This window comes from Schistocerca americana, chromosome 4 (assembly GCF_021461395.2).
Source record: "Schistocerca americana isolate TAMUIC-IGC-003095 chromosome 4, iqSchAmer2.1, whole genome shotgun sequence".
Lineage (NCBI taxonomy): Eukaryota > Metazoa > Arthropoda > Insecta > Orthoptera > Acrididae > Schistocerca > Schistocerca americana.
In genome coordinates, this window is record NC_060122.1 from 356,046,125 (window position 1) to 356,059,706 (window position 13,582).

General features: G+C 42.3%; 1 protein-coding gene across 3 annotated transcripts in view; it reads left to right on the forward strand.

The window, feature by feature from the left end:
• LOC124612264 (irregular chiasm C-roughest protein) overlaps window positions 1-13,582 on the forward strand; it is a 1,966,673-nt gene that overhangs the window by 1,928,805 nt on the left and 24,286 nt on the right. For all 3 annotated transcript variants that reach the window (XM_047140359.1, XM_047140358.1, XM_047140360.1), the window contains 3 exons: window positions 600-1,017; window positions 12,521-12,631; window positions 12,714-12,994. In XM_047140359.1, the coding sequence (XP_046996315.1) occupies window positions 600-1,017; window positions 12,521-12,631; window positions 12,714-12,994 (810 nt within the window). The remainder of the gene's footprint in view (window positions 1-599; window positions 1,018-12,520; window positions 12,632-12,713; window positions 12,995-13,582) is intronic.

Sequence of the window (13,582 nt, forward strand, 5' to 3'; positions counted from 1 at the left end):
CTCCCGCAGATGACGAGAATTAGGCTCGTAAACTGACATTTTCAATCAAGAACAACTTTATGATGCAGACACAAAAGGGCTAATCTTTGAATGAGGTTATGTTGACCGAGGTCCAAGCTAACTGCCTGACGTCTGCGATCTGTTTCGACTGCTACTTACCGTTGTCGCCACCTATCGACAAATGGCGGAAGCAGAGTTGTACAACTTGTACAATAAAATTTTGTTTCAATATGCTTTGTGCAGGAGCTGCCTCATAGTTCGCCAAAGATGCGTATAAGTAAATGTTTATTAGCTTCGAGATCCGAACATCTGATCATATTGACGTGTCGTGAAATTACAGCAGCCTGTATGGCGATGTTGTTACTGTGGCGTCATAGTGGTTTTATTTTTATTTTATTTGACGCCACAGTAAGAACATCGTCATACAGGCTGTAATTTACCGATAGTTAATACAGATTTACTTATAAGTAGCTGTTGGTGGTTTGAAAATACGACTTTTATTCAAATATCTCGTCTGTCGTTGGCAATTAGTTAAATGTTTTGCCTGTTCCGAGGCAGGGTGGGACGGTAGCCGTGATTTGTTTGTGATACCGGGACAGGTGGTGGGCACGTCGGTGAACCTGACGCTGGACGTGGAGCGGCACACGGCGGGCCGGTACTACTGCAAGGCGAGCGTGATGGGCTTCCCCGAGGTGGGCGCCGAGGCGACGGTCTACCTCAAGGGCCCGCCCACCATCAGCAGCCAGCGCACGCAGTTCGGCCAGCAGGGCGACACGGTGCGGCTCGAGTGCGTCGCCTACTCCATCCCCAAGCCGGACCACGTCATGTGGACGTTCCGCGGCGCCGAGCTCGACCCGGGCGACAGCGACTACACGCTGCTCGAGGAGCCCACGGCCGACGGCATCCGCAGCGCGCTCGTCATCCGCGACGCGCAGGACCGCCACTTCGGCGCCTACAACTGCTCAGTCACCAACCCCTACGGCAGCGACATGGTCGAGATACTGCTCAAGCCGCAGAGTAAGTAGCCACTGCCTGTCTCCCCCCCTCAGTCCATCTTCCAAATATTTTTAAGTACACTACTTACTAACACATTGTAAACCCATACTCTGATACCACTTCTGTATCACTGCCAGTCCTCCATCTACATCTACATACATACTCCGCAATCCACCATACGGTGCGTGGCGGAGGGTACCTCGTACCACAACTAGCATCTTCTCTCCCTGTTCCACTCCCAAACAGAACCAGGGAAAAATGACTGCCTATATGCCTCTGTACGAGCCCTAATCTCTCTTATCTTTTGTGATATTTCCGCGAAATATAAGTTGGCGGCAGTAAAATTGTACTGCAGTCAGCCTCAAATGCTAGTTCTCTAAATTTCCTCAGTAGCGATTCACGAAAAGAACGCCTCCTTTCCTCCAGAGACTCCCACCCGAGTTCCTGAAGCATTTCCGTAACACTCGCGTGATGATCAAACCTACCAAAAACAAATCTGGCAGCCCGCCTCTGAACTGCTTCTATGTTCTCCCTCAATCCCACCTGATAGGGATCCCAAACGCTCGAGCAGTACTCAAGAATAAGTCGTATTAGTGTTTTATAAGCGGTCTCCTTTACAGATGAACCGCATCTTCCCAAAATTCTGTCAATGAACCGAAGACCACTATCCGCCTTCCACACAACTGCCGTTACAAACTTGTCCCACTTCATATCGCTCTCCAATGTTACGCCCAAATATTTAATCGACGTGACTGTGTCAAGCACTACACTACTAATGGAGTATTCAAACTTTACGGAATTCTTTTTCCTATTCATCTGCCTTAATTTACATTTATATGTATTTAGAGTTAGCTGCCATTCTTTCCACCACTCACAAATCCTGTCCAAGTCATCTTGCATCCTCCTACAGCCACTCAACGACGACAACTTCCCGTACACCACAGCATCATCAGCAAACAGCCGCACATTGCTATCCACCCTATCCAAAAGATCATTTATGTAGATAGAAAACAACAGCGGACCTACCACACTTCCCTGGGGCACTCCATATGATACCCTCACCTCCGATGAACACTCACCATCGAGGACAACGTACTGGGTTCTATTACTTACATCATCATCATCATCATCATCGTCATCATTGCCATCACCATCAGCATCACCCATTTCATCACAATTCATATGATTATTACCTATACCATCATCACTATCACCACCATCACCACCACCACCATCTATATGATCATCACATATATCATCATTATTAACATCAGCATACTTATCATCATCACAATCCTCATCATCAAAATCATCATCTGTTTCATCCACAACATTTATTTATCATTCCTCTATTCAGTTATCATCCATTCATAATTAGCATCAACATCCATATGATCACCTTGCTCATTGATACTATCGTCATTTATATATTCATAATGTATACCATCAACATCAGACAGAAATCCCCGTAAAGCAACAGAGAAAAGATCAAGTTTGGCAGCAGGTATTATAAACCGAAAAAGACTTCCAACAACAAGACTGGAACACCTGATTATGACATACATCAGAAAATTAAAGAATAATATAATGAACGGGAACAAGTTGAAAAAAATACAGTTGAAGTAGTAGGCTGGAATCTGTTCAGCCAAAAGATAATTTGTTCGATAGTACAACCAGAGAATAATACTTCTCAAATTATATATAAAAATAAATTTTTAATATACCACGTTTTTAAATCGCACTAAAAACTATAAAATAATTTCCCATAGACTCATACAGATCCCCATTCCCATACGTAGGCCTTAGCCCTGAAAATTTGTGATTGTGAATTTTAAATAGCCATGAAAATACTTGTAAGATTTAAAACGAAAAACGTGATGCATGTAGCATCAACTGAAAAGTAAGGGGTTATACTACTCATGCATCAATCATCCCATGCTTTCATTTTAAATGTTTAAAGCATTTTCAAGCTACTAAAAATTCGCAGTCATAAAGTTCCAGGACTAATTTCCTGGGGTTAGCAATCTAGAGCACATGGAGTTAGAAAAAATTATTTTAAATTTTTCAGTTCGATTTTAAAAAGTGATACATTAAAAATTCATTTTTATTTAAATAACTATTTTCTGGTTTTTTAGTCTTGGTGTGTACGACGTTTTTAATCGATTTCAAACGTTTTGATGATATTACAACAGATATGCGGCAAATACCAGGTTTATTTCAGTTTCTCTTCACCTGACTGAACAAATAAATTGCTTCCTTCTACATAAGGCCGAGTAGGTAAAAATGAGAGAGATTCAAGCTCGCTCGGAGGCTGTCCAACAATCGGTCTTCCCGGGAAACATTTGCGACTACAACAGCAAAAGGGGAAATGGCAGTGGTACACAATGTACCCTCCGCCATACACCAAACAAGAAAGCGAGTTAATATTGCATTGTATTACAGTTCTGGGTCACGACTAAAATTTCAGGTCTCTAGCTCATCGGAAAGTTAATTTAAAATCAGTTGCAAAAATTGAACCGAAAAGACTGACAGACAAGAAAGAGAATTAACAAAGAGGTGGCTTTTCTATAAATTAATAGTAAAAACAGGACCCATTGGATTGAAGAAAGAAAAGTACGCAAACAATAATATCATCGTCAGTATAAGCAACATCATACACGTCACCATCCACATCACTGATAATGTTGATACAGCCACCATCATTCATTCACTATTCATTCTCATTCACATAATCATCATCAGCATCAGCATCATCGTCATCATTCATTCAGCAACTTTCATTTATTCACCATCCGTCATTCATCTGAGCATTCATCATCAGTCATCCATCATTCATCACCACCGCCGCCACCATTACCACAGCCACCACCACCACCACTGATATCCATCTAGGGTTAGGCTCCGGCTTCATGAGTCGCTTCATCATTTATGTCGTCTGCCTATATTTCTTTTCGCATTGAGTCTCTGTACTTCTGCCAGTGTCTGTTATTTGCTACCCAAAGAGAACTTGTCTATTTCTTTCAGCGTCTCATTTTCTAATCGAATTATCGCAATGTGACTTAATTCGACTACACTCCATTGCCTTCGTTGTACAAATATGTTACGCAGACAAGCCAATAAGTAGTTCCACAGGTGGGTGTGATTGTTCATTTTCAGAACTTGAGAATGATCGGGATGTGGAAGGAATATAGTGAATATTTCAGTTGCGTCGTCGTGTGTCGCGATGACCCGATTCAGCAAGAGACGTGAGACGTGAACAACATAGGACGATGGAGCGTTCCAGCGAACCAGTCGTGCATTGCTTCCATGGCCATCGCCTATTACGGAGTCAGAGGTCTGCTTTTAGCTGGTGCGCATGAAAGGGAAAACGTTGTAATTCCATTATGAATACTAAAACACTATTACGAGCCGCCGTTGTGCTTCTATTAGTCGATTACGGCCCGTTTCGGAGTCTGTGCTCCATCATGGGGCGGTAAATTGCGTTATTACTTCGCTTGCTCGAGCCCGTGTTGCGTGCCGTTGTTATACGTGCAAATATATGCTGTTGTTGCACTTTTCGCTCGGTGTGTGGTGTGTGGCTACAGCCCGGTGCACATGAACACTACACCGTTATTTCGTCCCGCAACACAGGATTACACGAGCGCCGAAGTAGCGTAATTCACCCTAGCAGGCGACGCAGTACAACGCTTTGTAATTGGCCAACAGAAGCTAGATAAGTGCTGTTATCAGTGCAGAATTATAGGGCATAATAACAAACACGACCAAAATGAAACGGTTAAATACAACGAAAGCAATTTACTCTCACTTCGACTAAGAAATCTTTGATATGTTACCCCTTCCACTCCCACCCCCTCCCGCACACGTACCCATTTTAAGTCAAACACAGAGCGAACTTGCGAAATCATACAATTTCTTCAACTAAACATCAGTCGCGAATAAAGGTAGCAATTTTTGATCTTCTTTATTGTCTTCTACTCTTCCAACCCGCCACGGTAGCTGAGTGGTCAGCGTGACGGATTGCCGTCCAACGGGCCCGGGTTCGATTCCCGGCTGGGTCGGAGATTTTTCTAAGCTCAGGGACTGGATGTTGTGTTGTCTTCATCATCATTTCATCCCCCATACGGCGCGCAGGTCGCCCAATGAGGCGTCGAATGTAAGAAGACCTGCACCAAGGCTGCCGGACCTGCCCCGTAAGGGGCCTCCCGGCCAATGACGCCAAACGCTCATTTCCATTTCCAAGGGGGATATAAAATCTCTCATTGAGGAAATGTTCAATAGCTGCAGTTGACATCTTTACTTGTAAAAACCAGTTTCAAGACTAACGCCTCGTTCTTAAGTGCTCCTATACAAAAAATTCCTAATGAGCAAATCCCACTTCAACAAAAAGTAAATACGTAATAATGTTACTGAAGTGATCAAAATAAATCCATGTTTCATACAAGGACGACAGAACGGTTATTTGTTCTCTCTCTCACACACACACACACACACACACACACACACACACACACAATTAGATACATTATTACCCAAAACGTTTCGTATAACGAGCACAGATGCAAATATTCCGCTGAGATTGTATTTCTTTCGGCATACATTTCCTTTTTACTGATTTACTGGAAACAGTGTAGTCTCTTGCTATCTAATGAAGTACTGTACCTCTTATATTTCTCAGGAAATATCTTTTTTTCGTGCAATAAGAGAAAAATATCGAAAGAAGCCAGTGAAACTTTCTCTCGACATATTCCACGATGAGAAGATTGTAATGGCACATGTAAGGGACTTTGCAATAAGTTAATGACCTCAAGTAAGACGAGAACGACAAGATTCCAGTGAGCAGAAAGGAGAGCAAAGAAGCAACATTGCCTCTAAAGTATAGTGTGCTCTCTTAAGACTTGAGAAGGATAATCACGCTTGAGTAGCTAAACGGAATGCTTAATCAGTGAAGCCCTCGGGTTGCAAGCGAGACACACTGATCGTTACTGATGCGTAAATGTGCATTTGCAGCTTTCTGGGAAAAAAGTATATTCACGGGAATAATTATGTCTTCGGAAGCTCAAGAGTACCTCACTTATGAAACACAAAACTGTTTATATCTGCAAACAAGAGTTGCGAATGATGTAGACACCTGTACGTACGTTTTTGTAATTTGCTTGTCGGTACAAATCAAACCACCTCCCACAGTAAGAGAGAATGCCAAAGGAAAAAAAAATCAGAAGAGTCCATACATTGCAGTTACACATTTAAATTGCTTAACAGAATAGCTTTGTGCACGGATGTAGCAATTTTCATGAAATTTAACTGAAACTGTGAAAAAATACTGTCGTCTCTGAGGAATATATACGTAGTTCTCCTATGTTATCAGATTTGTTTTCTGTTGGAGAACTTTCAGCTTCATACCGTGGTCTCTGTGACTTTGATTTCTTGCTCACTTTAAACTATTTATATGCTTTGAATTTTTTCTTCTCAGCCTATTAGGACAGTTTCCTTTAACGTAGTCGCAGTATAGTAATATTTCTGTCTAATCCTTCTTGTTCTATTAAGGTGAACATTGTGCAAAAAATAATTAAACTGATGGCCGTAATCCCACCTGTTACATATTCTGTATTTAGAATATTACTTATTTGTGGCGGTAAACTAAGGAAAAGAAAGACGGCAATCGTGCAACAATAACAAATATGTACTTTAGGAAATTGTGAGCAATAAGAAATTGTGTATGGTTCAAGAGGGAATATTTAAATATACTCTGTATGTAAATAGTGAGTCTTCGAGGAAAATAACTTCCAGGTGAATATTTATAAAGTAGGTTTTAAGCCCAAACCGTCTTCAGAAATCGACGTCTCTTCTTTCATAATGTAATGCTGATTTGAGAAGCTGCGTGTTGTTCATCTTCTAAATGTATTCGCACGAGTCGTTCATGTATTTTAGGTACTCTACGATCAAACAGTTTTACTTCTATCTGCTCTTGCACTGTTTCGTCTCTTGTTGTTGTGGTCTTCAGTCCTGAGACTGGTTTGATGCTACTCTATCCTGTGTCATTTATTTATTTTAAATATTTCAACTATGCACCAAACACTGATCTAAAGGCCGGCCGCGGTGGCCGAGCGGTTCTAGGCACTTCAGTCCGGAACCGCGCGACTGTTACGGTCGCAGGTTAGAATCCTGCCTCGGACATGGATGTGTGTGAAGTCCTTGGGTTAGTTAGGTTTAAGTAGTTCTAAGATCTAGGGGACTGATGACCTCAGATGTTAAGTCCCATAGTGCTCAGAGCCATTTGAACTGATCTAAAAACCAACTTGGAGATTGTTTTCCACTTAGCGCATCGATTTTCCTGCTACCATCGATAATTATTACGCGTGTTCTTGGTTACATTCTGTGTAAACGTGGCTTCATGAGTGAATAGCATTAACGGAAGCAAATGGCGATTGTCGGTTAACCATTGTGGAAGTATGTGAAGTGAGTACACGTTTTCCGCATGTAATGTTCGTGAGACATTGATACGTGTAGAAAGTCGCCGTATGCTGATATTAGGACTACGCTGCACAGGTTGTTGAACTAAACGTTCACAATAAAAATGGGAACTTTGAAAAATACCTGCTTCATGCAGGGTGCTGAAAAGTACGGTACACACGCTACGATTAGGAACACGATGTGTCGGAAAGTGCCACGACATTCTTCGAAAGCAGCAGGACTACCATCGCAGAAGCAGCAAATATATACCATATCAGCATAATATTCATTAGTATTAGTGTGTGGAAATTTAGCCACCTTGTGTTCAAACAGTTAACTTACGCTTCTCGTTGATACGCTCAATTACCCGCATTACCTCACTCACATCACAACATGGAGAAATGCGCATTCAACGGGATAGTTTAATGGTAGAAAACATCCTGAGCAAAGATGTTCTAAGCAGCGAGGTAGGTTGGAATAGAATAAAATTCGCGTAAGACAAATACGTGCGCCCAACTAGCCGAAATGTGTTCTGCCTCGGAAACCATTCGAAGTGGGGCATACGTCTATATGAAGTTTTTTGCTTCAAATGATCGTTCTGTAACATCCATGAACACTGACCATTACTCTTAAGACTCCCTGTATGTAGAAGGCCTGGTTATACGCAAAAGAGGGCCTCACCATACGAGGGGACTTCGGAAAGTAACTTACACGTTATTATGGCAGGCCAAGTATATTTTACTTGATGCCGCGCTACACTTCAAAGTGAAAAACACACACACACACACGCACACACACAAACACAAACACAAACACACGACACTGTTTTTCAGGATAAAAATAAGTCTCTGCAAACAACGGTCGGAACGTTCTACCAACCGTTGAATGCCTCGACGATAGGAATCCATTCCTTGGTCACGGAGCATTTCGGGGACAGCTGTGTCAATGTCCTCATCACTGGAAAATGTCTTTCCCATAGGTGTCCTTCAGCTTGCCAAAATCGCATGGTGCAACACATGGACTGCACCACCCGCGTCTTTGCGACCTTGGTCCAACTGTTGGCACCGCTTCACTACGGCTGGATGCGACACTGCGGGTAGTCCGTACACCTCCAGAATATCACGCTGAATCTGTGTGCAGTTCAGACGTTTTGCCCACAAGAATCGTACTGGTTCGCCTACATCAACTTAGGAGTACGTTTGCAGTTGACGCAACATTTCACGGGACTCTGTGATGCTCCTGTTATCTGTACCGCAACAAAACCGTGCAGGACAGCCGGAACATCTACTCTCTTTTGACAATGCACCTTAATTGTTGTGCATTGTCTTACAAGGAGAGCCCCAGCGGTGGCATAGACCTTTTGAAACCAAATATACGGTGACGGGCCCTCGTTTCCCAGTAAGTGACCAAGACAATTTTGCGGAATTTTGCGTGACTCTTAGTATGTTCAAAAAGAATGTTTTGGGAATTGGTTGTGTGGTGTAATGGATATGCAGAAGGTTGCGAGTTGGAATCTTAGGAGGTACATTAATTTTATTTATTTTTAAATCTTTATTGAAATGACTTTGATCGTTATTTTTATTCGGTTAATTGCTTTAAATGTATTTTCTTTATTTCTGTTGCTTTGTCACATCATTTGATTACAGGATGAACTTTTTCATTTGCTTCATTTTTTCTTTATATGATTCTTTTTCCATTCGGAATTTTTGTAAATCTGAATTTAATTATATTAATCTATTATAATATTCAATTATTTGAAAATTCCGATCCGTCCGTTAAAAAACAAAAGATGAAATAATCTATTTATATTGACAGTGCAATGATGTGCAAAATGTAGTTTTCGTTACAAAATGTGTAATTTTTTGCATTTTAATCGTCATACAAAGATTTAAAAGATATCTTAAGTACCTTCTGCACTATGGACAACATAATGCAGATGAAGATTTAAGTGAAAGAAGAGTTTGCAAGTAAAACGAAATTCAAGCAAAGTGAGTAATAAATGTAATGAATGCAATAACCTGGCCGAAAAAGACAGGATGATAAAACAAAAGAAATTAGATTGAAATAATACATAAAATTAATTAAAAACACATGAACAAGGATTCCAACAGAAAAAGGATGGTAGGAAGAAACATGAAAGCAAATGAAGAAGTAAACAGTTTTTCGTATTCCTAAGCAACAGTCATGCAATACTTTTTAAATGAGCGCACCGCCATTTGACTGTATTGTTGTTTATTTAATTATGACCCAGGTTTCCGCCTTTTATGCCATTTCAAATGATTGGATTTATGTCATTAGCATATATTGCAGGACATCAAGCTCAAAATTGGCCATAAATTAAGAAAAATATTGACTCCCCACGAAATGCCAGATGTAAAATGATTTTTCTTAATTTATGGCCAATTTTGAGCTTGATGTCCAGCAATAAATGTTAGTAACATAAACTCAATCACTTGAAATGGCATAAAATGCCGAAATCTTGGTCAAAATTAAATTAATAACATTACATTCAAATGGCGGAGTGTTCATTTAAAAATAAAGAAGTTGATGTTATGATTACGATGATATGAGAAAGGAATGGAAATAAAAAAATTGCATTTAATCATTTAATGGAATAGAAATAAAAAACCTTATGTACCTAATGTGATTATCACCCACAACCTCCTGTTTGTGAATTCCTTACCCTATCCATTACACCACACAGCCAGGCCATAAATTGTAACTTTTTTAACGCTAATGAGTGTCAGGCAAAATTTCGAATTAATTTCGTCAATTACTGGCAAATGAGGGTCCATGAGGGTGAATGGCTGCAGTTTGTGATACCTGGGATCTTAACCCACATAACCACAAAGAAGGTTTCAAAAAGTCGATCTTATGACTGGGACCTCTTCTTGTTTGTTTCGTACGATATGTGTAGTTCACTACCTGACATTCCTACGTGCACAGAATGCTCAAAAATAGAAAAAATTGAAACGGTGTTCCAGGGAAGGTTGTGTGAGAAATAATTCATAAAAAACAATAATAAAAAACACAACAGCCTCGGTGCCTTGCACCCTTTCCGAGTTAACACTGAAGTTAGCCCTCAGGCCGTTTGCGCGCGAAAGTTCGAGCGGCCTGCCAGAGACGGTGACGGCAAACGTGTTCTTTCTTCGGTTTCCTAAAACCGAACACCAGAGCAGTACAAAAATGTGACATGGGGCCGTAGTAAGCATCGATCCCGAACCAAAGGCTGAGCAGTTTCGTGCGCTATCATCATGAGAACAGCTGACACTAATTGTATCTGTTTGGCCGCTTGAGTTTGCGAGCGCAACGGCCTGATTGGCTAACTTCAGTGGTAGTGAACTCGGAAACGGCGCAACGTATCAAATTTTTCTTAACAAATATTTCTCAGTACAACCTACTCTGCAACACCCTTCTCAGCTTTTCGAACTGTTGCTGACCACCCTGTACGTATAGGTCCAACGAAGATCATCTTTGGATCCAAACTAGTCTCGACAATACAAAAGGTATCACTGTAGCGACTTTTTCGTGGTTAATAACGATGACCGTCAAATATTTAGTAGCTCTGGAACAAAGGTATCACTGTAGCAACTTTTTCGTGGTTGGCTGTCATATACTGGGTGGCGCACGAAATGTGTTACCATTTTGTTTTTGAGTATAAACTTCACTGTCAATACAATCTGAAAGGAACATATACTACAATGAAGAGCCGTCCATGAAGATTTGTTCTAACTCAGCACATGCTCAATATGTCCACCATTTCGTTTCCTAACTTCCTTCAAACGAACACTGAAGTTAGTGATTACCCTACGGCACATGTCTTCCGTAATTTCACTGCAAGCTTGAAGAATAAGTCTTCTGAGCTCCATTAAATCACGTGGACGCTTCGGGAAAAATTTTTCCTTTACGTACCCCTAAAGAAAAAAATCACATGGATTGAGGTCTGGACTATTGGGGGGCCAATTTTGTCCGTCATTGAAGCGACCTGGAAACCTGAGTGAAATGATCCGCATGTCGAAATGCTCGTGTAAAAACTCCAACACAGTGTTTGCAGTATGTGGCCTTGCTCCATCTTGCATGAACCACTGCGTGTTGAAGGGCAAGGCAGTAGCAAGAAGCTGTGGAATGAAGCTATTGCGAAGCATGATCAAATAACGCTCGCTGTTCACAGTTTCTTCAAAGAAAAGGGTTCAATAAGTCCGTGACTGGAAATTGCTGCCCACGCTGTAAACCTCGCAGCATAATGTTATCGTTCAAGAAGCACTTGTGGGTTTTCAGTGGCCCAAAAGCGTACATTTTGTTTGTTAACTACACCGTCTAAATGAAAATACGCCTCCTCTGAAAACGAAACGTTGTTGAGAGTTTCTTCCCTATCCTCCGCCCACTGAGCAAACAGTAGTCTCTGCTGCTTGTGTTCTTCAGTGAGCTTCTGTGCACAGGTCATCTTGTGTGGGTACATATGGAGGTCACTTTTAAGAATGCGTTGAACGTAGCGTCTGAATATTCCCAGTTGCACTGCCGCCTTTGTACACGATTTCCCGGGACTTCTTTGTATAGCAAATCGTACCGCTTGAATATTCTCCGGCGGACAAACAGGCTTAGGCCGAAGTCGCTTCGCTTCCAATACTGTTCCTTTCTGTACAAATTTATCGTACAACCTGTGGATGGTCTTCTTGCAAGGGACCCATCGTGTGTTAAACTGTTGTCGGAAACGCCTCTGAGTCACAACAAGGCTTTTCGTTTCATGAAAAAGTAACACAATTGCCGATCGTTGCTGTGTCGTCAGTCTTCCATTGTCAGCCAATGCTGCTTACTAGTATCCTAGTGGCAGTATCGTGAATTACACGTCATTTCGTAACTCATTTGTTTTTCCAAGCTCTGCTGGTACTGCTGTAGAGATCCCAGCGGGATATCTAATGTGCGTCGTAAATTGTGAAAGAAACAATTGTTAACACATTTCGTGCGCCAAAATTTCGGTGACGAAGTCATATACAGTTCTTGTTCTTCGTTCTCAAGTTAATGCACTCGTATCTGCAGGTATATGTATTTAAAGCTGCGCCTTATTACTTTGCAGAAAATTTCCCACTGCTGATGATCCTGACCGGCGTGATCGGCGGCGTGATAGTGATCATCGTCATCGCCATGATCATCATCCTGTGCCAAAGGCGGGAGAAGAAGCCGAAAGGTAAGGTGCCGCAGTGGAACATTCTCACAATGGTATCCCGCCTACGCGTGAGGCAGCGCGACTAATGCTCGGTTTCCTGCAGTGGGTTCGAGCACGGCAGACAGCAGGGAGGCGGAGAAGCAGTGCAAGGAGTCGGACCGGTCGTCCAACATCTCCGACCTGAAGATGGAGCTGCGCACCGGGTCGTCGGTGAGCAACGTGCACTGCGAGCTGGAGTACGGGCCCGACTCGGAGACGGGCAGCGAGAGCGTGGTGACGCGCGTCGGCGTGCCGCTCGCCGGGCCCGTCGCGCTGCCCGTCAACGGCGGCGACGCGCTCTACCGCTACTCGGCAGAGTTCAGCGACCAGCCCTACCCCAACAAGGTGCGCCACTGCTCCCCACCTCCCCTACACTTACAGGCTGTTTGGAAATTCCCGATACAGACTTCTGAGACAGGCACGCGTACGCTTAAAATATGACTGAAATTACGTAACTGACAGTATTACGAAACACGACTGTTGGAAAGGGAATGGCGTGTGGACGTGGAATTTATCTCGTCGCTTGTGCGCTTTGCCCTGTACTGGATTTTTCTGACTGCTGCAGCAAGAAAAGACGGTTTTATTTTTAAAGAAGTAAATTTAATACTCCATTAAATTTCGGGCATGCAGGCGCGCAAATAAAATTTCCTCCACTAATATTTCGGCCGCGTATCGTCCGGACATCCTCAGAGTGAGTCACAAGACTGACGACAAGTTTGTTTTTCCTTTATTGGATTTCGATCCCCCCCCCCAGAGAGGGGGCGGGCTGGCAGCAGCACAATACGCCGCTCTGCAGCCTACAGAAAAGTTAAAAAACAGAATTAGGAGATATGAAAAACAAAACAAAAGCAGCCGATAAAACTGTGACTGTTACAAACTGAAACATGGAGAAAAAGATACGAAGAAAATATAAAAACAAAAAAGTCGGCGACG